General features: G+C 36.6%; 1 protein-coding gene across 3 annotated transcripts in view; it reads left to right on the top strand.

Moving 5' to 3' along the window:
* Nucleotides 1-24,008, top strand: part of ADGRB3 (adhesion G protein-coupled receptor B3) — a 669,309-nt gene that overhangs the window by 388,780 nt on the left and 256,521 nt on the right. For all 3 annotated transcript variants that reach the window (XM_036916256.2, XM_036916253.2, XM_036916255.2), the window contains one exon: nt 1,650-1,693. In XM_036916256.2, coding sequence (XP_036772151.2) covers nt 1,650-1,693 — 44 coding nt within the window. The remainder of the gene's footprint in view (nt 1-1,649; nt 1,694-24,008) is intronic.

Raw genomic sequence — 24,008 nt, 5'->3', positions numbered from 1 at the left:
TGAGTGGTGGATTTGGGAAACTATCATAATTCTTGGGTGGGTGCTTTTTAAATTTCCACAAGGAGAAAGAGAGAAGGAGCATGAGATAAGAACCAAGAGTGAGAAGGCAGAGAATACCACTGAAGGTTGACAAAGTAACAGGTTAAGAACAGGAGAAGCATTTGCCATCTTTACCCTTTTGTCTGAAAGGGGAAATCAGTTTCTTCAGGGGAATAAAAAAGAAAGAGATATCCAAACACTGAAGTGCACCCTGTGTTTCTTTCCTAATATGATTTTCTTTTGTTGTAACCTGTTATGAACTCTATTAAATATTAATCCTATAATTAGTACCCTGTATTGGTTTATATAGAAATTTAACTTAATCTAAAAGAAGTGGACTAGATTTAGAGGATCTTTTAGCTCAGGCTCTTTTCCTAAACCTACTTTCTATATCCATGAAATAGATACTCCCATCCCTTTCATTGTAATATTCCAAGGATTATTTATTTTCTATAAAGTGCTCTATGCTCTTTTGAACAAATATAGCACAACTTTATGATACAACATTTTAACTATGCTGAAGATTTCTTAGAAAGTCACTAGCTGAATGAAAATTTCAGATAAAACCAGACAGAGTTTCATAGGACAGAGCAAAAACCAATTAGAAACACCGTTTCCTCTCTATTCCTTGAACATCCAGACCTGGGCCTCCTTGGAATAAACAGATAAGGGCCCAGTTCTTCCATGAAACTTGCTCTCATGCAGGCCATGACGCCCTCTCCCTACTTGTCCCTTACACAGTAAAATTATGACTAGTGACATTTATATGAGCATGTCTCTTTATTGTTATATAAACATTCCATATGTGTGCTCCTCATCAATTTATATAACCTTTCTCGGGGAAGGGAAAGTTTTTACACTTTAAGAGCAGAGTTTATAGGTATGACCATTTGATAAGAAGAGGGTACCTTAGATATGTGGTCCTTGAGGGGTTTTGGAGAATGATAATTGTGCTAAAGTACTGGAGTTAATCAAATGTTCCAGTTAAAATGAATAATAAATATATAAGTAATGCATTCTAAAGTTTAGAATAGTGAGCTTGATTTTTATTTCCGGTGGATTTCTAGAATGGACCCAGCAAACCACACTTAGAAAAGGCAATGTTTGACAAAGAACTTGCCTAGACTTTTAAAGATGCTGCTTTTCCAGATAACACCCCAGTAAATATCTACTTGGAGACCAGGCTGAGGGCTCCGAGCCACTTCACAGCTGGCTGCCACTGAGCACAGCCACCTGTGGGAAGGAGCCAGCAAGCCTGGGTTCAGGACTGTGACTTTCACCTGCCTTGGCTAATACATCATTTTTATCAATGACTTGGACTTTGTGGTATATGACAGCTTCACTTCCAATTTTCAATAAAACTAAATAAAGGTCCTGACACTTGGAATAAACATAATGTTTCATGAATAGAATTTCATAAAATGGGTCACCAAATCTATGAGAAAGGACATGCATAGTTTTATTTTTTTTGCAAAAAAATACAGAGATAACATCTTAAAGTATCTTACTACAGGAAAAGAAATCTGCCATTCTGTTTGCATTTCACAGAAACCTCCCATTTTTTATATATGTACTCAAGATACAATTATTCTTTCTCTGCTTATTTTTAGGGTACTTTGAATCCTTATTGTGTGTTATGGGATGACTCAAAAACGTAAGTAACAGTTTTCTACATTACTTTGGGCTGAATATTCAAAGCACATTAAGTTACTTCAACTGCCTGCTAGTCAACAGGAAAATGATAAGTTAGTGGGGTGTGAGTTACTCAGAGAGAAAACATTCTCCATTTCAAATCTGCAGGACAGTATGATGAATGCCGTCAGGTAACTTCTCTAGACAAGATTGCATTACCTAATATGGAAGGCACATTGCAATGCAAATTCCGTGAGGACTTTTTAAAAGCTCTAATATTTTAAAATTAGGGAAGCTCAAATGCTATTTCAACATTTTACCCTAGTAATTCAGCTTAGCATTGCAGAATAAAATAACAGTCTCTATGGTCATTTAGCCAATACATTACTTGCATGACCTTGAATCCATTATCAGAGTACTACAATATTTATATTGCCTTTCCAAATTGTTTTGTTATATAAGCATTGAGTGACATTTAGTTTTGTTATTCATATATATATAATGAATTCATGAAGACAAAATAATTGCAATATATAAGAATGAATACTCCTTTCTTGTATTCCTTTGTTTATACATGCAATTGCAATATATCTGGTCAAAATCATCCTAACCTCACTGGTGATTCTACGAGATTTTAATATCTCAAAGAGCAGAAAAAATCCATGATTGAGCCTTAATTAGACTCCTATACTTTAAATATTTATGTAGGTTTATTTCAGTGTAGTAGCCAGAGTACACACTCTTGTTTTGTTCTGTTTTCTTTAGCATGGAGGGGAAGTAAATATCAATCAGTCCCTAAAGCTAATACTGCCATGTGCATGCTGTCGGACAGGGCACCGTCTTGTCGGGTGCTATGCACTCTGAGAGTTTCCCCAGTATTCTTGGCCCTAAATCCAGTCACATCTGACATTTTATGATATTACTTGCCTCTTCATTAGTATTATTGGAGAGTCTAGAAAAGGGATCTTCTCAGAATTTCTAGTAAAGAGCAGATCTCTGTAGATATGCTCATTCCTAGGAAACTGATGCAATTTAAGCCACAGTATTTCTGTGGATGAGAAATCAATGATAGTAGGAGTATCTTTTTTGCTACAGATCCTGCTGTTCTAGGGATCCTCTTCTAGGAACCTTAGTGCTATAAGGAGAATCCCAACTTACCTTGGTAACAGCATGAACCGATGTCCTCCCTGATGTCTTACTTTTCTGTCTTTGAAATCCCATAAAGAGATCATGGTAGTTAAAGTTTTGCAAGCTTTTCTCTTTACCAATAGCCAGAAAAGACTTTGGTAGTATATTCTAAGGCACTGTTTAGTTTGTTGTATAGCCAAGGGAAAAATAAAATGTTACAAAAATCTAACTGAATGTTTTCTACTCAAGAAAAATATGCCATCTTAAACTCCTGATTATAGCTACTTGCATATATCTATGAATAATAACAACTTTGATTTAGTTTTATTATCCTGTCAGTGGGTAGAATGTGCTTCAATGTTGATCCACACAGAGGACAGTGTTAGTTATTCCAAAGACCTTGAGGACTGTTAAAGGGAAGCTTCAAGAAGAAAAAGCGTTTCCCTACTTCGTGTCTGCCTTGGTTTCCTTTCACAGATTGTCTAAGGTGTTAAGTTTAATTTGTTAAACTATTGCTGTTTGAGGTCAGCGTTAACCTTAGGAATCAATCATGCGCTACTTTCCCCAACATCTGCTGATAACATAACTCTTATCTGTCACAAAGGACATGTTTTTGCTTTACAAAATTCAACTTTTAAGCTGTCCTTGAAGAAAACTATCTAGTAAGAGGCATGTTCAGCTACATTTCAAAGCAGATTATCTCAGGATTTCAGTGTAGTTCATATTTCTTTGATGTATCTGAAAAGTGATCAAAAGCTTTTCACTATGACAGAACTGTCCCATCACACTTTTCACCATACTGTTTCATTATTAAATTTTTTTTCTGAGTGAGTTTTAAACAAGATTAAGACAACCTTATTTCCTTTCTTCACATCTGTTCTATTCTGATCATATTCATATACACAAGAATTTTATTGATGCAAAGATTTTAACTTTGAGTGTAAGTCCTCAAGTATACTTAATAGCAAATATGGCTACTGCTTTTTATACAGAAAAAGGTTGACTTAAAATATGTTTTCAGGATTGCAGTAATCAAGTTGAAATAAGAAGTCTTTTCAAGGTACAAACTTTGATTTCAAGGAATTTGTTCTTGTGCCTACATGATTTTTTTTGGAATCTTCCTAGATAAATTTTACATAAATTTTGCTTTGGGTAATCAACTTAATTCAGTGAATCATCATCACCATATGACGCTATTCAGTTTAACGGAATGATGAAGGATGGGGATTCAGACACAGGTTAATACTGACATGCCATGTGATCATGGATAAGTGACGTGATAAAGCTGAAATGCATGCTTTGTTAGGTCCCTTTCTGCTCTAACATTCTATGAATCTGCAGTTTGCACCCTTCTGTGAAATGTTGTATGTAATTTTTTAATATATCGGAATATATTATAATCTATTCAAGAGAATTAACTACTGGATAGTTACAATAATGATAAAATTCTTTTGTAAAAATGATTTGGAATGTAATACTGATTTTTGCTTGAAGTAAATCAAAATTATTTGGAAAAAAAAGAAATAAGTCTTCTAATTTTGGTTTACATTATCAAATTGCCTTTTTTATTGAGTTATAATTGACATATAACTTTATGTTAGCTTCACGTGTACAAAATAATGATTTAATATTTGTACCATAAGTCACCATACATAGTTACATATTTCTTCTTATGGTGAAAATTTTGAAGATTTACTTTCTTAGCAACTTTCAAACATGCAATACAGTATTATTAACTATAGTCACCCAGCCATATTTTCATCCCCCTGACTAAATTTTTTTGTAACTTAAAGAAAGTCTGTGCCTTTTGACCCCCCTTCACCCATTTTGCTCACCCTTTACACACACCTCCCCTCTGGCAACACCAAATTGCCTACTTCAAATTTTTTAGATTAATTTTTAATTACAAAAATACATGAGTGTCTCTTACATATAAAACTTTAAAATGTAACTGCTAAGGCAGAAGGCTCCATTAATTACCATCATGTTGGTCTCCACATCCATTCATGCCCTCATGTCCCCAAGGTCACTCTTATTTGTATTTTGTTATATATAATTTCAGATATCCACTTATGCACTGACACATGTATGCAGTCATAGAAATTAACACTATTTTTACATAAATATTGTCAAAATGTATATAACATTGGCATCCTCAATTTCTAATTCAACAATGTATGGTGGACATTTTTAAATTTTACTACATGTATATTATTCTTTGTACCTGCTACATTGCATAGATACATTGTAATCAATCTAGTATTTCCAATGTTGATGGCATCGAGAGGGTTTTCAGTTTATTTTATTCTATAAACTGTGCTCTGTGTATTTCCGGTACATCCCTTTATGAGATTGTCTAAGACTACCCAGTCCTGTTGTTCTCTTTCTATCACCCTAATGCATATGCTTTACAACATGCATTCCTACTTTTTTATTTTGTTTGCTTATTGTCTTCCCCCCCACTAGACACTAAGTACTATAAGAGAGATGCTTTATTTTCTTATTCACTACTGCCTAGTACATGTATACATGATACATGTTCAACAAACTTTATTGGTTAGTTTTGTACAGGAATGAATGTATAAATATTTCTCAAGTACCTTTCTATTTAAGGACTGTTACCATTTAAATTTCATTTTACTAGTGACATATATTTCTAGACATTATTAGACCTAACACGAAGTTTGAAAGGAAGAATGCATTAGCTTGTTATATACTAAGATCTATTATAAACAATTAATTTTGTTTTAAATGGTAACCTACGACCCTGATAACCACAGAGACATTTTATTTTACTCTGATTGGACATAATAGTTTTAGACAATTTTAAAACCTATCTTTATCCTACTTTGGCTAACTAATGAACAGAATGAAGAAAATGCTTCATCCTCAATGACCCATGATACTTTGCTCACTTCAGAAATAGGTTAGTTAGGAGAAGTGTTTCATTTTAAGTGTCCAAATATTTTCTTTTAATGTAATTTGCAAAGTTATCATTTGGGTGATTGATAATTTGTATGTTCTTTGAGATAAATTTGGATTCTGAGTATTTTACTGTGTGTGGTACATTCCCTAGACAGCCCATCATCCTTCCTTTAAATTAACCTGTGATCTTTCTCCATGGGCCTTAGTAGCACCATCTGATGCTATCAAGCCTGTGAAGGATCGTGTTTGTTTTCAGAGAACACTTCAATGTGTTAATTGCGTGAATTTTAATGATAACTTCTTAAATATTATCAAACAGTTTTATCAATCCATTTATAACTTATTCACCTACCTTGTAGTTGGAAATAAAAACTTTTTAAGGACTGGACTTTCCATTCTCTACACTTCAAGTTGATATATTGGAGTTGGGAGTAGCAATAGTCACATCTTAACTCAGACTGACTGGCTTGTTTTATCTCAAAGTTAGTAATTGAATTGAACTGAGTCCTCTCCTTTGCTTCTGTTATATTTATGTCTTAATTTTGTCCTCTCCTTTGCTTCTGTTATGTTTATGTCTTCAAACCCAGAACACCAGAGCCTGTATGGAATCTAACTACAGAAGTAATTAAGTTAAATTTTTGGCATTTGCATGTAAGATGTTAGGAGTCCACAGAACTTCTATTATCGATTCGGGTTCAATGATCAATTCTCTAATAATACAAAGCTATGTTATGCTTTATTTTTCTCCTTATTTTATTCACACTAACAGAAATGAGAATATTAGACCTTCACATTAACAAAACACTAGTCCTTATAAAACAAAATTTACCCAATCTCCAAAAAGCTGAATATGGTATCACAGCCAAAAATAATCATGCTCAAATTTATAATATTTATTGGTTTTCAGATATACCATTGATAAAATTTTTGCTTCTGTTTGCAAAACAACTGTGCTCTTCTAAAAGTACTGCAAAAAGCAATAGGAAAACCTTTATTTGCTAAGAAAATAGCAATATAATTAAGGGTTGATTGGTAGGAAACTAAATGGGACTTACTTTAGCTTTCTTGTCTTAGACTGTACATTACTTTTTGAAGTTTTCTGTTATCCATAAGTGTGTGCTTTCTCGTAAATCCATCATAATTCAGAATGATCTTGTTTTAGCTTTCTTCAGGGAAATTTTTCTTGTTCATCCTTTAAAATGTTTTAAATTTTCTTTAAACATTTTAAATTACATCATAGATTTTATGGGATTGAATCTAATTTCCTGAAGGTATATTTTTGGATTTGCTAGTGTATAAAGTCTCCCTTTTTAACTGATAAAGCTAACATAAGTCTCTCTAATATTATTAGCAACCCATTATGTCCATTAGCATGAGCTACAAAGTTCAAGAAACATTGCATAATGCCTTAAACATATGTTCTTTGGACTGATATTGGGAGTAAAATGGCACCATATTTTTTTTATCGTAACCCTTGCCTTGATCCTCTAGAGGTTGAAAAATAATGCCTGTAACACTGAGACAAATCCAGACTGAAAACTATTTTCCAAATAAAGTTTTGTTGGAACACAGTCACATCTATTTACTTACTTACTGTTTACGGCTGCCTTTGCCGTACCACTATTGTATTGTCATTGCAACAGGAACCATATAGTCCACAAATCCTGAAATATTTACTGTCTGGTCCTTTACAGAAAAGAAATTTGGCAACTCCAGTCCAAAACAGTGTTTTCAGCATTTTTCATGTCTTGGCACACATAGAAAATAATCACATAGCACATTGGGGTAAAAGAATCAAAATGTTGGTGAGCAGAATCAGGTTATGTTGCTCGAGGGTAGAAAGGATCAGTTTCTCTTTTAGTTCTGGAAAATTCTCAGACATTTTTTAAAATATGAATTCTCCTTTAATCTGTCTCATCTTCAGTGGAAACTCTAAAGAATGTTGTTTCCTGTTCTTCTTGTATCATAACCTTTCTTCTAGGTATTCTGCTCTTTTTTTTTAATGTCAGTGATATATTTTAGAAAAAATTTTTAACCTAAAATTGGGTTCACTATTTCTTCAATTCTGTCTAACCACTTATTTAATTATTTATAGGGTTTGATTTTAAGTTATTTTCTTTTTTTTTTTTTTTCATTTCTAGAGTTCCCATTTGATAATTTAAAAAACCCTATTAGGTTACTGTTTAGAGTTTCCTAGTTTATGCAGGTATTTTTAAGCTTACATGTTATTTATTTTAACTATTAAGCATAGTTGGTTTAAAATCTGTGGTTGATAATATACAAATAACTTATTGCTAGAAACAGGAAATCTAAATCACTATCTTCTCATACCTTTATTTCTTGATCTGCTCACCATATGTCGTAACATCTGTTGGGAAGCACCGCCCTGAAGGACTTGAGGTCCGTATCTCTGATAACCCTTCTATTTCCTGCCTTATGTTACAACTGTTTGATATTTCCTTCTTGACTTAAATGCTCTGTGTACGGTGTCCCTTCAGGATCCATCTCTGGCTCCTCCCCTGTGCCCGGGTGCTTTCCCAAGCCACCTCCCTAACTGCTGCGTCTGATGCTAGAGTTCTTTGTCCAGGGCAGTGAGCTTCCCCTAAGGGTCTGGCCCTCCATTTTCAAGTATGTTCTGTCTGTGGCCTGAATGCCTCTAGCCCAGAGTAGTCGTACCAACTATCAATTAAATTGAGCAATGCCTTGGTAGACATAAACTATGAAAGTTAATATTTTCTGAAATTGAAGCAGCTAAAAATTCTGGCAAAAAGAAAGCCACTTTATACATAAAGGTTTTTAAATCAAGAAGCCATGATGTCTGGTTATAAAAAAAAAAAAAAAAAAAACCTTAAAGGGTAGAGTCTATTCTTTAGTATCTATTTTCTAAATGCAATTAAAATTCCAAAATGAAAACTCCCTGACCCTGTTCATAGGTATTTCTGATTCCAAAATAAAACCAGTGATATATAGATTTACAAATTTCTTTAGCTAATTATATACCATGTGAATAATGATCTGGAAAGAACACAAGTTTTGAAGGAATAATACTGTACTATATTCCTCTTCATAGATCAGTGAAAATACTATGAGAAATAAAGCCTCTCAGTTTATCAGTAAAGTTGTCTACCTATTTGAGGATATGAAACCAAAAAATAGTTTCAATTTTTTAATCAGTGATATAGAAAAAAATGTGATAATAAGAATAATTCCAGTATATCTAATTACTCTAAAATATAGATTCCTTAAAAGTCAAAATTTGCATAATATCGCAATACATGGGGTGGTCATGAGGATCATTTAAGAAATTTAAAAAGCTGCTCTAACATCCTCGGCCCAGTGCCTGAACTATGGCAGATGCTCAAGAAAGCTGTGGGGGATGGGTGAGTTGTCTGGTCCACTGGCTGCTTAGTGGGAGATTCTAACAGGGAAGGATAGCTATTCATATTCCCTTGCCTGAAAAATGGACCTCATATATCTGGGAAAGTAATTTTTTTTAAGGTTTCAGATACTTTGAGAAGGACTATTAGTGTAAAAGGGAGAAAATAACTTGGACAAAGTAAGACCAAGAGATGCTGGGCAAAGACTTACAAGCACCACGGAAAGCTGCTGTGAGTCCACAACTGCTCTGTGCCTCACCCATTTTGCCTCTCCTCACAAAATCGGTGAAGTTAGTTTTCAAAGAATTTACTTACACTAAATGTTTTAAAAATCTATTGTAGCAAAACTGGGAATTCATCCAACATTTCTCACCAATTTAGGCTGTTCTTAGGAGCTCTGGGATGATTCCAAGAGAACCTTTTGACAGGATTTTAAAAATTATGTTGTTAAAATATTAATGGATATAGTATTTATAGAAGCAACCTAGAGCTGGCTAGTAAGGATAGAACCCTGGTGAACCTCTTAATTTGCTAATGTCTGTGGCTTTATTTCAGAAAAGATCCGGGTTTAAATGACTGAGAATTCATATCAGATAATTTTAGAGCTGTAGTTTTTCATTTATTTGAATGACTGAGGCTAAAAATGTCCTGTACTTACATATCCTGTAAGCAACAGACTGGACATTTTCCTTAATATTTAATTTACTATTTCCTTTTCTTATTTTAAGCCTCAGAACTGCCCACCTGTGCCCTAGCTAATTAGTTTACAGCTTTGGTGTTAAAGACATGCAATAATTAAAGGTAGCTAATGTCATCTCTCATTAAGACACCATTAACTAAGCAATTCACCATGTATTTATAAATATGTCTTAAATCCTTAATAATATTCTTTTCCAAGTTATTTAAAATATATATTTGAATGAACATGAGTAAATGGAAAGCCGATGTAGAGAAAATTATTTTAAGACTTGGTAATAAATATACAAGTTATGGATCAAATATTGAGGAAAAGCAACAGGATAAGAATGTATGTAGTAGTGATGATTGTGTCTGAAGAAATTAAACCTAATCTTTAATCATTTTCATTTGTTTGATCTAATGGACATAAGTATAGCTGAGGGGTAAAAACCAAGCTACAGCTCTAACCACAATATCTTACAAATTATGTTCAGAGTCAAATTGAGTTCTTATTGCAGATGACATAGTTTGCAAAGATAGAAAACAAAAGAAGTTATTTTAGAATGTGTATAAATATTATCTATAAAAAGGAATGTGTACTGGAAATCTGCACTTAAAAAAGATGAATATCTTCAATATAAGACTAAAACACTGTATTGCCAGGGCACAACATGCAAAAGATTATCTAGCCATGCTCTCTGCTCTCTACAAGCAGCCCTTTGAGTATGTGCTGGTGTTGCTGAGTGACTGCTTTATCATGCTGCCTGCAGAGCTGGGCTGGAGCAGGAATTGGACAGGTTTCATTGCCCTGAATTTTTACCAGCATCCTAAGTGAGCACTATTCTGAGATGGCAGATTCAGCAGGCTGACTCACAGTAGGTGGCATGTTTTCCTCTCTCTAGGAGATGAAGTTATGATCCTTAAAAGTGTGGTTTAGTTTACTAGGTTTTATGGAAGTGTATTTGAGAATATAGTCGAAGACCTGAAACCTGATGCTAGTTTTTGTTTGTTTGTTTTTATTTTCTGGAGAGAAGGAAGAGAAAGTCTTCCAGTGGAGTGCATTTTAAACTATTTTGAGCATCACAGAGGCAGCTGCCCAGGGACTACTTTGTGTGGATTGCTGTGTGCTTGAAATACACATTCAACTAAGCAGATTCTGGAGTTCTATTAACCCAACAAGATACATTCCCCACCCCAATCCCCACTCCCCAAAACATTCTGGTCTGCCAGGAATACTTTGCACACAGCCTTAACTGTTTTATTTGAAGAGTAATTGTAATAACGTACCCTGTACTCTCAGAAGTCGGTTCAGTGAAGTCCTGCTTCCAAAGTCTACAGCCAGTCAGCTTCTCTGCTGGGCCGTGCACATCTATGGATCCTTTACAGCTTGTAACTTGAGCCTAGACTAAAATTTAGGTCAGAAAAGAGCCCTAGACTAGACCCATATCTGCTACCCACAAAGGGAATATCATTTACTTTCTTTAATTTTTTTAACTTCAAGTCTCAAGGCAACATAGCTAAGACTTAGATGATACACTTAGAACATCACTATTCTTTCATTACCATCCACCTCTCCTAGATTAGAAATGTGGAAAAATAGAATATCTGGCTATCCAAACAGCTGTGACATACAGAACCCATGCAGGAAAGTCAAAAGAAACTATGCAAAAGGTGTAGATAGAACTGGAAAATAACTTCTAGACAACTAGCCTATGTTGCAGCTAAAAGAAGTATAACACATTTGTTCGCAACAACCTCAGACTGTCCATGAGTCTATGTCACAGATGAACAACTGTCCTTTGAATAATCACTGTAATTAAAAGACACTTATGCCTCAGCTCAACACAGGTCCTATGCTGACAGATCCTTCCAGCGTTATCTGAAAACAGATCACAAGTTGCTGAGTTATAAGTTCCCCTTCAAATACGAATGACAAGAAAATACATCATCTAGAGTTTCGGGTACTCAAAACTGAATAGGTTGTGTTGAATGCCTTTGGCGGTCTTAGGGAGGCCTCCCCTTAATCCCTGAATTTCTTTGAACCCCCTTGCTGTCTCCATTTCTGTTTTTCCAGCACTTATAGCACAGTTCCTAGAGCACAGTAGGTATTTATTAAATATTTACTGAATTAAAATTCATTGAAGTGTTCAGTTTTGTAGTAAATTTATATAAGGTCATTTCTTTGTCCATGTAGATATATTACACACAAAAAATGTAAGAATAAAATACTAATTCAGAGTTGATAGGTCATGTTTTCCAATCTCAGTTGTATAGCAATCTCCTGAAAGTTGAAATGCTCTTGTTCTTCCTCCTTCGCCTTCAAGAGAGAAATAAATTCTTTTTGCCACAGAAAATACAAAGTGATTCAATGTTCATGGGAGGAATTCATAATTTAGGTTCTTATTTTCGCTCTGCCTTTCAACAACACCTACGCCACCCAGAATAATAATGTGCTAAGCGCAATGGCTGCAGAGTATTTCAATAAAAGAAGGAAATTATTTCCATAATTACTGATAAGTTCTTAATTTGTTCTGCTAAAGGGTAAATCAACCACAGCTGGTGAAAGAAGAGATTCTTATGTGTTGATATCACAGGTTTGGAAAAGGAGGCGCACTGTTGTCTTGAAATGCTAGGCAGTGATAATTTCATTTTATGAAATAAAGGGTTAATGAGCACAAATTCTCTGAAGCCCTAACGATCAAGTGTCATTTGCTTTCTGGTATTTAAAATGCTCAGTTAAGTCATTTATAGCTTTCTACTATTATTGAGAGTAGACAATAGTATTTCTTTAATGAATGGTGTTGAAAGATGTCAGGAGGACTGAAATAGTTCAAACTGTAATTAAACTTGTCAAAAAATATTAACGCGAGATAATATTTATTGAGACTTAGCCTGAACATAGGCATAATCATTGTCTTTATAAAGAAGGTATACTAGTTCGGTTTCGTTCCTGATATATGTCAATTAGGTATTCAGTAATTGTATGTTGAAAAGACTGCTCAATGGAAGGATGAATGAATAAATGAACGTGTACATCATTTTTTTATTCTGAGCTAGTCTCTTCCTTGCAGTGTAACTGGGAGCATCAGGAGCTCTTCTGAGCCTGTTAGCATTATGTAAAAGAGGGAACTCACCAATAACTCATTTATCTGGCATTACTGGAGAATGAGCACTCCTGGCAAAGGAGTTTACAGTTAAGTGAAGAACTTAACTAAACCTTCCTCAGATAGGCCTCACCCTGGGCACGTGTCTCACGGGGGTGGTCCCGGCTGAGGTCGGGGGCTGCCCCAGAGCACACCCTCTCTCCACCCTGTAGCAGCATCTCTCGGCCTCGGCACTGTGCAAAGTTCAGCAACATTCCTGGCCCCCCACCCCCTAGACACCAGTTGCACCACATTCCCCCTTAGTGGTGACAAACAAAAATGTCCCCAGATATTGCCGAATGTCCCCAAGGATGGGGAGGGGCAAACACCATTCCTGGTTTAAAACCGTTCGTATAGGGGAACTTATTAAAAAATGAAGATTTTTACGCAGACTCAAGAGTTACTGAATCACAACCTCTGAGGGCTCTGTAAGTAAGTGCTGGTTTTTTGTTTTTTGTTCTTTTGTTATCAGATTAAACTTCCTAAGGGGGTGTAACCACACACTAAATTTGACCATCACTGTTCAAGCAGCACTCACTGCTGCTGCTTCTGAGCTTCCATTACTCAGGTTCGAAGCTGGACAGCCAGACTGAATCTATGCATTTAATTTCACATGTCTTTCCAAGCCCTGCTGCTCTTCTCCTCCGAGTAAGTCCACAGACTCTGAAGTCATGACTTCCTCAGTCGCTCAGGGCCTCAGCTGTTCTTGGGCCTGATAGGAAACCTGGTCCCAATGAGTTTGACTGTGATGTGATGGCCTGTCCATACCAAAGTAAGGTTATGGCACTGGACAGACAGTCCTTTGGATGGAAGTGTGCTGTGTCCTTGTCTTCCAGGATACGTGGGAATTTTCTCAAGATTAAGCAAATAAACAGCAACCACGGTAGTTGGGGCTAGCATCCATTCATTCATTCATTCATTCACCCATTTACTCAGTTACTCAGTTATTAATTTATTTAATATTTCATGCACTCATTTATTCAAGAACTACTTATTGGGTACCTTCAGTGTGTCAGTCACTTGTTAAGTATTGGTGATATAAATAGTGCACAGGATACAGAACTAGTCGTCTATACAGAAAATGTTAGAGATGTAGCCACAAAGTCAAATTAAGCCCATTCAGCCACTGGAGGGCAAAACCATTAGTGAGGGGCTGTGGCTGAGCCATTCAACAAAGGAAATGGTACCCTTATTATCTGGATAAGATAATTTAGTATCTAATGTTTGCCCAGTCTCAGCTAATCCCATCAGGGAAATTAGCTTAACATTACTATAAACAAATTTCCTTTATTCTTACTATGAAGGGAGAGGAATTTTCCTGAAATTTAATTAAACTAACATAATAGTTTAATTTTAGGCACAAAAGTTTGTTAAGAATAGCTTTTCATACCTTCTATTAATTTTAAATAAAAATCATTATGTTAAAATTTGCAGTCATTTTGGGCGAGATGAGAAAAATGTAAAAACATTAACTTTTAATTATGAGGTTGGGAAACATTCACTGAAGCAAGCACTCGTTCAAGCTCCTGCCTGGCCCCGGCCCCCTGTGAGCAGTCTGAGCTGGGGCCCCGGCTCCCAGGCCCTGAGTGCCGCTTCCCCCGGCTTCTCTCAGGACTCCGCTCTGGCAAGACAGCCTCCCCCTCCTGCTTCCTCAGCTCAGCCTTTCCCACAGGCTTTTTCTCCTTTGCTAGCAAAGATCTTCAAGAACCATTCATCTTAAAAATAAAGCAACTCCTTTTAACCTATTTAAAATTTGCTGCCATCTTCAGAGGCTGACGTCTTTTGTCCTGTTTTATCCACTCTTCGTCAAGATCAATGGCTGCTTTAATGAGCACCAGAAATGTCCAGCACCCTCCTATCAGTTTCAGTGTGGATTCTGGAGAGAGGGCCCCACGCGCTTACGGAGTGGGTTATTTGAAGCAACGTTTCTAGTGAGATGTTCACGAATTTACTTCTTTCACCCCTAGATTATAAATTCCTTAGAGAGAATTTCAATTTTATTAACCTCCGCATCCACCTCTAACCCCACTCCATTCACTTGCACTAAAATAATGCAAATCACAGTAAATGATCTCCCTAAAATAATTTTTTTTGTTTGTAAATAATGCTTGTGCTTGTAAGCAACATGCATGAAATATGTTTAGTATGCAGGCCACTCTTCCGGACACTGAGGACACCCAAAGGAGTAAACACAGACCCTTCTTTCAAGAAGTTACAATCAGCGGCAAAAACGGAAACGGGAACATAGGGGTACAACTGCTAAACAAAAGAGCAGACCCGTCAGGCCTGGGGATCCAGAGGAGATGTCTCAGAAGAGATGATGCCTCAATTGATCTGGCATCAATCCTGAAGGTATTAGCCTGTCAAATAGGGAGGTGATGGGCAGGTGGCTGAGGAGCAGAGGAAGCAAGCTTCCAAACAGGACAGGCAGCAAGTGTGGTGGGATGAACGGCATCAGAGTGCCTCCCGGTGGGAAGGCGGGAGCCTGATTCAGGGGGTGGGCGGCCCCAAGGACGCAAGGTAGTCAAAGGGAAGGGCTGTGTTTGCCTTGCTAGGGAGTTTAGACTTTTTATGGAAGGCCACAAAAATTGTTTAAATCTGAGAAATGTACAAGGAAACATTAAAAAGAAAAGATAGTGAAGATGAAAGAAACTGAGCAAAAGGGATCAAGAATGTAGGCAGGAGACCTTCAGAGGCTCCCGCAGGAATCTAGGCTAGTCAGTAAGGAGTGTGGGTGTGGGAGAGGGCTGAAGAGGTCTGGACAGAGCACAGCGGTGTCCATGACCTGAAACCAACGAGCCTGGTGACTCCTGGCCACAGAACAGAGGGAGGACAGGCCAGGATGGCCCTCAGGTCGGCCCCAGCCCACGGTCTAGGTAACACTTCATCTGTGTGGATGCATTCTGTTTCGGAAGGAAATTTAATTGGTATCCTTTAATTAGACACCAAAATTCATTATTATTCCATGCTCTGCTGTAAATATTTTTTTATATGAATAGATAGAAGTTGTTCTTTTCAAAATTATTCACTTATTAATTGCTACTGTTTATTAACAAAGGTGCTAGTAGTGTATTAGGCCCAACTAATTTTTGATTGAGTGCAAACAGAATACTAACCCACAAATGCTTATAATTAATATTTAGCATGTGTATATATGCATCCAAATAAAATTGGCCCCTAGATGGGGCAGGACTGAATAATTCAGCTGATGCTGAAAGCTATATATCCTTCTCTGTTTCCAGTTGTGGTTTTCGGATGTTCGCTCTCATATTCCTTCCATGTTTTTTTCTCATATATCATTCAAATATTCATGGTTGACTCTCTGTATAGAACATAAAATTAAAGTTTTTTTTAATTGAATGGCTTATGTAAGCTGAAAGCATATCTAAATCTCAGGTCAGATAATGTGGCTTGAGGACCAGATTTGAATGGCTTCCCATTTGCAGAGAAACCATTAATGCCTTGATCAACGCTGTTTGAGACAGAAAACCTATTTAGAGCACTCCAAGAGGAAGTGTCAGCACATTTTAACAGGGCTTAAAATAATGCAAATCACAAGCTACCTCTGATTTAAGCTACATGAAAAGAACCAAAGCCTTCAGCCTATCAGGAGGCTTTGGTGTGGCCTTTCTGCTGCAGGACTTTAAGGGCAGGATTGGTTCATAACTCACTCCTTGTGGGTGTGTATTCCTGAGTTCGAATTATCCCAAGTCAGAGGTATTAAACCTAGTGTTTTTGATTGGCCTTATGATTTACTGCAGGCTACCTTTCATACATGGCACTTGCTCTGTCTGCAGATTGGCCTAACATTCAATAAAAGTCATGATTAAATGAAAAATAATAAGTAGAAGAGCAATAGATTTATTGAAATGGTTTTGCAAGTCTTCATTGTTTTAAAATAGCGGTAAGAATTAGGAAGTCTGACTATGGAAGGCCTTCAACAAAGAGTTCTGAACAGGATTTTTATTTTTTTTATTTTTTTTATTTTGGTATCATTGATGTACAATTACTTGAACAACATTATGGTTACTAGACTCCCCTTATTATCAAGTCCCCCTGACATACCCCATTACAGTCACTATCCATCAGCATAGTAAGATCCTATAGAATCACTACTTGTCTTCTCTGTATATACAGCCTTTTCCTTGCCCCCCCGCTACATTATGAGTGTCTAATCGTAATGCCCCTTTTTCCCCCTTATCCCTCCCTTCCCACCCATCCTTCCCAGTCCCTTTCCCTTTGGTAACTGTTAGTCCATTCTTGGGTTCTGTGAGTCTGCTGCTGTTCTGTTCCTTCAGTTTTTTTTCTTTGTTCTTATACTCCACAGATGAGTGAAATCATCTGATACTTGTCTTTTTCCACATGGCTTATTTCACTGAGCATAATACCCTCTAGCTCCATCCATGTTGTTGCAAATTGTAGGATTTGTTTTCTTCTTATGGCTGAATAATATTCCATTTTGCATATGTACCACCTCTTCTTTATCCATTCATCTACTGATGGACACTTAGGTTGCTTCCATTTCTTGGCTATTGTAAATAGTGCTGCAATAAACATAGGGGTGCATATGTCTTTTTCAAACTGGACTCTTGCATTCTTAAATTCCTAGGAGTGGAATTCCTGGGTCTAATGGTCTTTCTATTTTGAGTTTTTTGAGGAACCTCCATACTGCTTTTCACAATGGTTGAACTAGTTTACATTCCCACCAGCAGTGTAGGAGGGTTCCCCTTTCTCTACATCCTTGCCAACATTTGTTGTTGTTTGTATTTTGGTTGGTGGCGATCCTAACTGGTGTGAGGTGATATTCATTGTGGTTTTAATTTGCTTTTCTCTGATGATTGGTGATGTGGAGCATCTTTTCATGTGCCTGTTGGCCATCTGAATTTCTTCTTTGGAGAAGTGTCTGTTCAGCTCTTCTGTCCATTTTTAATTGGCTTATTTGCTTTTTGTTTGTTGAGCTCTTTATATATTTTGCATGAGCTCTTGATATATTTTGAATGTCAACCCCTTATCGGATATGAAAATATTCTTCCATACTGTAGGATGTCTTTTTGTTCTGCTGATGGTGTCCTTTGCTGTACAGAAGCTTTTTAGTTTGATAGAGTCTCACTTGTTATCTTAACTTTTGTTTCCCTTGCCTGGGGAGATATGTTCATGAAGAAGTTGCTCATGTTTATGTCCAAGAGATTTTTGCCTATATTTTTTTCTAAGAGTTTTATGGTTTCATGACTTACATTCACGTCTTTGATCCATTTCGAGTTTACTTCTATGTGTGGGGTTAGACAGTGATCCAGTTTCATTCTCTTACATGTAGCTGTCCAGTTTTGCCAACAACAGCTGTTGAAGAGGCTGTCATTTCCCCATTGAATAGGATTTTGTGAAGGTTGAATGTGTGTATAGGTGCAGGCTGGGAGGGTCTTGGGAGGCATGATTGACAGCAGCTTATACATTGAGGAGGGGACAGTAAACATGTTCTAAGGCACAACCAACATACTTAGCTAGTGAAAAGAATGATAGCTATGATGCTAAGGCAGGGAAGACTGATTGGTGAATAATTTTAAAGTTCAGGCTAAGAAAATGGGGTTTAGCACTAAGATTTCTTATTTGCCAAGATGTTTTAATAGCTTTGTCTGTCTGGAAGAAAGCACAGTGCTGTGAGGACTTTTTACTGTTAGGTCCCAAGTTCTGGGCATGTGAAAGACATGTATTCACCTCACAAAGCAATCACAAAATGTTTCCTAGAGCTAGGCAAACAGAAATACCCATTGCAGTTTACTGCTTCAGTATCACAGAATGATAGACCACATACGCATGCACACACATACATACATATGCACACATACATACATACACACATATGCACACACACACATGCTATTTGTACTGTGATATTGTGTATTCATGTTTTTCTTCTGTATGTCCTATATCACTAGTTTGGATGATTTGTTTGCTACCATTGCATAGGCACAGAGCAGATATCAATAATGAGCGCTAAGTAATCCACAGATGAGAGTGCCTAGAACATCTTTAATGACAATAACAATCAGCACTTGTATTCATTGTCTGTCTATGGTTTTTCTGACTCACGTTGCATTTTTGGTGTTTTTCATTTCTTTCTAGAACTTTTTAAAGACTCCAGTTAGGATGTTTCTAATATGGCAAAGTCTGGAAGTCCCTTTAGGTCATAAATGAACATTTTACCTTTCCTTATTTTTTCACTAGAAATGTAAAAGTTTACAATTTAATTTACCATTTATACGTGATGATATCTTTCACCAGGATGTAAAACCGACCCAAGTCCCACAGCCATGTGCACTCGCTTCAATTGAATACAATTGTATTCTGTTCAAGAAAGATAACTTTTCCTTGCTCATCACCTATTCAATAAATCGTCTATTATATGCCTCTATCATGCACATCCACATTGTCCCTCAGAAAAGGAGAAGTATTAGCAATTATGTTAACCATTCGATGCTGCCAACTTACTTCTAAATAAAAACTGTGGCAGCTACCCCCATTGTCTTATTTTTTAAAGTAGCAGGTTCTTAGTCTTTTAATCTAGAAGCTAACATTTTCTTAAGCCCAAGCCATGTAATTTTGAATACCATTTCTTTATAAAAATTCTAGTTCTGGTCATTTCTACTCATATAACCCTGCTCTCATAGCTGCTACCCAATTTTAAAAGTCACTGGTACACCCTGTCCAAATACATTAAGTCTCAGTTTCTCTCCACCAAAGATAGCAATGCCTTTCTGACCTCCAAGCACCTCACGTAATCTTAGGGAACACTTCAGGTACCCAGAGGTTTTGTTCTCCTGTGTTTTAACCACACTACACACTGCATTTCAAGTGAAGTGTTGAGTGAATCACTCAGTCTCTCAGGAATCCAAATGGAATTTGCATAGAGTCTGAAAGAAAGTGAAATCACATTCTCTCTGTGAGTTAGCTATTTAAATTCTTACCATATATAAATACTGGAAGCTGACCTAATGTCCTCTAACATTAGAGTAAAAGAGAACACTAAGAAAGTGATTTTCCTTTAAAAGCTGTAACTGGTTAAGAGAGTTAAATATCATACTCATTTTCATTTTATCTTGAGGAATGTTCAGTAATTTTTCAAGATAGGTCATGTTAATGTCATTTATCATATCAGATTGGAAATAAGAATAATACAAATGAATCTATAGATTTAAACATTTCAGATGAATGACAGTATTATTAAATGAACTGCTTTAAGCCAAATCATTTCACTTAAAGTTTTTTTTTTAATAACTGCTAGATCATGGATGAATTAATTAATCTTTTGTTGAAAGCACATTGCATTTTTTGTTACATCTGAAATTATTAAATGAGAAGCATGTCCCACATAGCCAAATGCAATATACCTCACCACTCGTGTCTATGTGCTTGAAACAATTAGTCTCAGATTCTACTTTTCTCTAGAATAGAAGAATAACTAAATTACAAAACCATCTCTAAAATAACATCATTACTTCTTTTAAGGCTGCATAATAGAGCTATTGCATTGCAAAATGATGTGATAGAGATAAATAGAAGAGGTAGAAATAGGTTTTGTAGGGCATCAAATTTTGCCACCCCAAGATGTGCTTATTAGACATATTGATTATTTTCAGTGGATTATTTTTAAGAAAATGCAAACAGCAGAAGCTCTGAAAACCAAGTAGAAGCCGTCCTTTTGTAAGAGACATGTACATTTAAGAGGGAAATCTCCATTTGTCAGGGCATTCCCTCCCTCACCAGGAAGAAAAGGATGAGGACACTTTATTTCTAGAAATTTATCAGTGGAGAAGGCAAGATCTGCTTAACAACCTTACCCTTGTTTACTGTGCTTTTCTTGATAGCCCCCTATAGCCAGCCTCACCTCCCCAATATCTTTTGTGTTTAGCTGGAGGTGCTATTTAAAGTGATGGCTTTGGCTATGCAGGGGAGCTACTGTTTTTCTGGGTCTCTCCCATATATACAGGAGGTATGCATGTGATTAAACTTTTGTGTGATATTCTTTGTTAATCTGTCTCATGCCAATTTAATTCTTAGACCACCAAAAGAATGTTGAAGGATGGAGGAAAAATTTTCCTCCCCAACCATATGCATATATTGTACATATTTATGTGCTGATGAAAAGAACATTAAAATCACCTTGAAATAAAGATGAAGTTTTATTTGAGCCAAACTGAGAATTTAAGCCTGGGAAACATAGCTTCTACTCAAAGAAACGTTCCGAAGGGCCTAAGTCACACTAAAGTTTAATGTCCTTGAAGAGACAGGCAAAAAAGAGGACCTCAAAGGGGTACATTTTGTTTATATAAGATATGTGATGCAAAGAGTTGGGGGTAGGGGATGATATTCATCCTGGTGCTGAAGGAAATTAAGGGGAAGGGCAAACATTCTTGCTTACCTATCTTATGTCCTGGAGTAACGGTTACCTCATTGATGCAGTCCAGAAAATTCCTGACTGACTGCATTTCTGAGGTAGATTGAGACTGAATTAGGTTAAGTATTAAGTCCCCAGTTAAGCGACTTGGCCTAGTTGAAGTGAGTCGATGTTGGGCCTGTATTTTTTTGTTTTTTGTTTTTGTAGATACTTATTTCTTATTGAAAGGTAGTTGACACACAGTATTACATTAGTTTCAGGTGTACAACACAGTGATTCAACATTTATATACATGATAATTCTAGGTACCACCTATCACCATACCAAGTTGGTACAATATTTTGACTATATTCCTTATGCTAAACTTTACATCCTGGTTACTTATTTATTTTACAATTGGAAGTGTGTACTTTTTTTGTGTGTGTGTGTGTGAGGGCATCTCTCATATTTATTGACCAAATGGTTGTTAACAACAATAAAATTCTGTATAGGGGAGTCAATGCTCAATGCACAATCATTAATCCACCCCAAGCCTAATTTTCATCAGTCTACAATCTTCTGAAGCATAACGAACAAGTTCTTACATGGAGAACAAATTCTTACATAGTGAATAAGTTACATGGTGAACAGTACAAGGGCAGTCATCACAGAAACTTTTGGTTTTGCTCATGCATTATGAACTATAAACAGTCAGTTCAAATATGAATACTCATTTGATTTTTATACTTGATTTATATGTGGATACCACATTTCTCTCTTTATTATGATTATTTTTAATAAAATGCTGAAGTGGTAGGTAGATACAAGATAAAGGTAGAAAACATAGTTTTGTGTTGTAAGAGAGCAAATGTAGATGATCAGGTGTGTGCCTGTAGACTATGTGTTAATCCAAGCTAGACATGGGCAATAAAACATCCACGGATGCAGAAGATTTCTCTCAGAACAGGAGGGGTGAGGTTCTAAGCCTCACCTCTGTTGATCCCCAATTTCTCACCTGATGGCACGCCTGCGACTATGCCTGTCTTAGGTTGTTCCTCCCTTGAGGAATCTTACCTGTCTCTGGCTAACCAGTCATCTTCCGGAGCCATACAGGGAAATCTAAAGTTGGTAACTGAGAGAGAAGCCTTATTGTTTGAAAAGGTTAGCTTTTTACTTCTTTGCATATTAATGCCCTGTGGCTTCTATGCCCAGCATTTGTCTTGAGGTATCTTTACCACTTGGAAGAATTATGATACTCGGTAAATTTGATATGAGGCACGAATTCTATTTAAGGGTTGTAATTAGGAAGGAAGAAGAAACGCTATAGAAGTAGCAGGCGTAAGAAAACATGGGAAGGTTGATTATTTCTTTGACATATCTTCTTGTAGAGTAACTTCACCATGTATAGGTTTAAACTACTAATTAAATTGTGCACACACATTAACATAATAGGAGTATAGTTACATAACCAAAGCATACCTGTAATTACCAGCCATCTCCAGTGAAACCAAGAAAACCAGTTAGGCACCTTAGGCATTTGTGAAAACTTATCTATGATATGGTGGATATTGTCCAACTGAACTTGAACAGTCTGAGAGAAATCAGACAAATTAAAACAACCCATTCCTGGGGACTGTTCACATCCCATATGTTCTTTTAACAGTAAATAGTCTGTAGTTGTAAGATTTTGGAGCACTACAATTTTCACTTCTCCTAATTCTTGGTTGAGTTCCAACAGTATAGATCCAGTCAAATTTGTTATTTTACTGTATGCACAGGCCAGCTTAGATATCTCCTTCTTCACTCCCATGGCAAGTCCAGGAGCTGGTGGGATGGGTGCATCTACAGCTGTAGCAGTGCGTGGATCTTTGTTGGGGTTTTTTGATGATCATCTTCTGGCATGAGTATTCCCGAGAGTGCTGATGTTGGAAGTTCTTTTTCATATCGTATCTTAGTTGATTTTCGGGGTAGCCCAATTAGGCTTTGATCCTCTGTATAAACACAAACAGGCCCTTTGCCTATGCTTTCATATGCCCGTTATACCCTTGTGTAGAACTCATTAGACATCAGCACACAGGAAATGCCTTTTTTTTTTTTTTTGGTATCATTAATCTACACTTTCATGACGAATATTATGTTTACTAGGCTCTCCCCTATACCAGGTCCCCCCTATGAACCCCTTTACAGTCACTGTCCATCAGCATAGCAAAATGTTGTAGAATCACTACTTGCCTTCTCTGCATTGTACAGCCCTCCCCTTTCTCCCACCCCCCATGTATGCTAATCTTAATGCCCCCCTTCTTCTTCCCCCCCTTTATCCCTCCCTACCCACCCATCCTCCCCAGTCCCTTTCCCTTTGGTACCTGCTAGTCCATTCTTGAGTTCTGTGATTCTGCTGCTGTTTTGTTCCTTCAGTTTTTCCTTTGTTCTTATATTCCAAAGATTAGTGAAATCATTTGGTATTTCTCTTTCTCCGCTTGGCTTGTTTCACTGAGCATAATACCGTCCAGCTCCATCCATGTTGCTGCAAATGGTAGGACTTGCCCTCTTCTTATGGCTGAGTAGTATTCCATTTTGTATATGTACCACCTCTTCTTTATCCATTCATCTATCGATGGACATTTAGGTTGCTTCCAATTCTTGGCTATTGTAAATAGTGCTGCAATAAACATAGGGGTGCACTGATCTTTCTCATACTTGACTGCTGCATTCTTA

Source organism: Manis pentadactyla, chromosome 16 (assembly GCF_030020395.1).
Source record: "Manis pentadactyla isolate mManPen7 chromosome 16, mManPen7.hap1, whole genome shotgun sequence".
Classification (NCBI taxonomy): domain Eukaryota; kingdom Metazoa; phylum Chordata; class Mammalia; order Pholidota; family Manidae; genus Manis; species Manis pentadactyla.
This window is presented reverse-complemented; position numbering and strand designations above follow the sequence as displayed.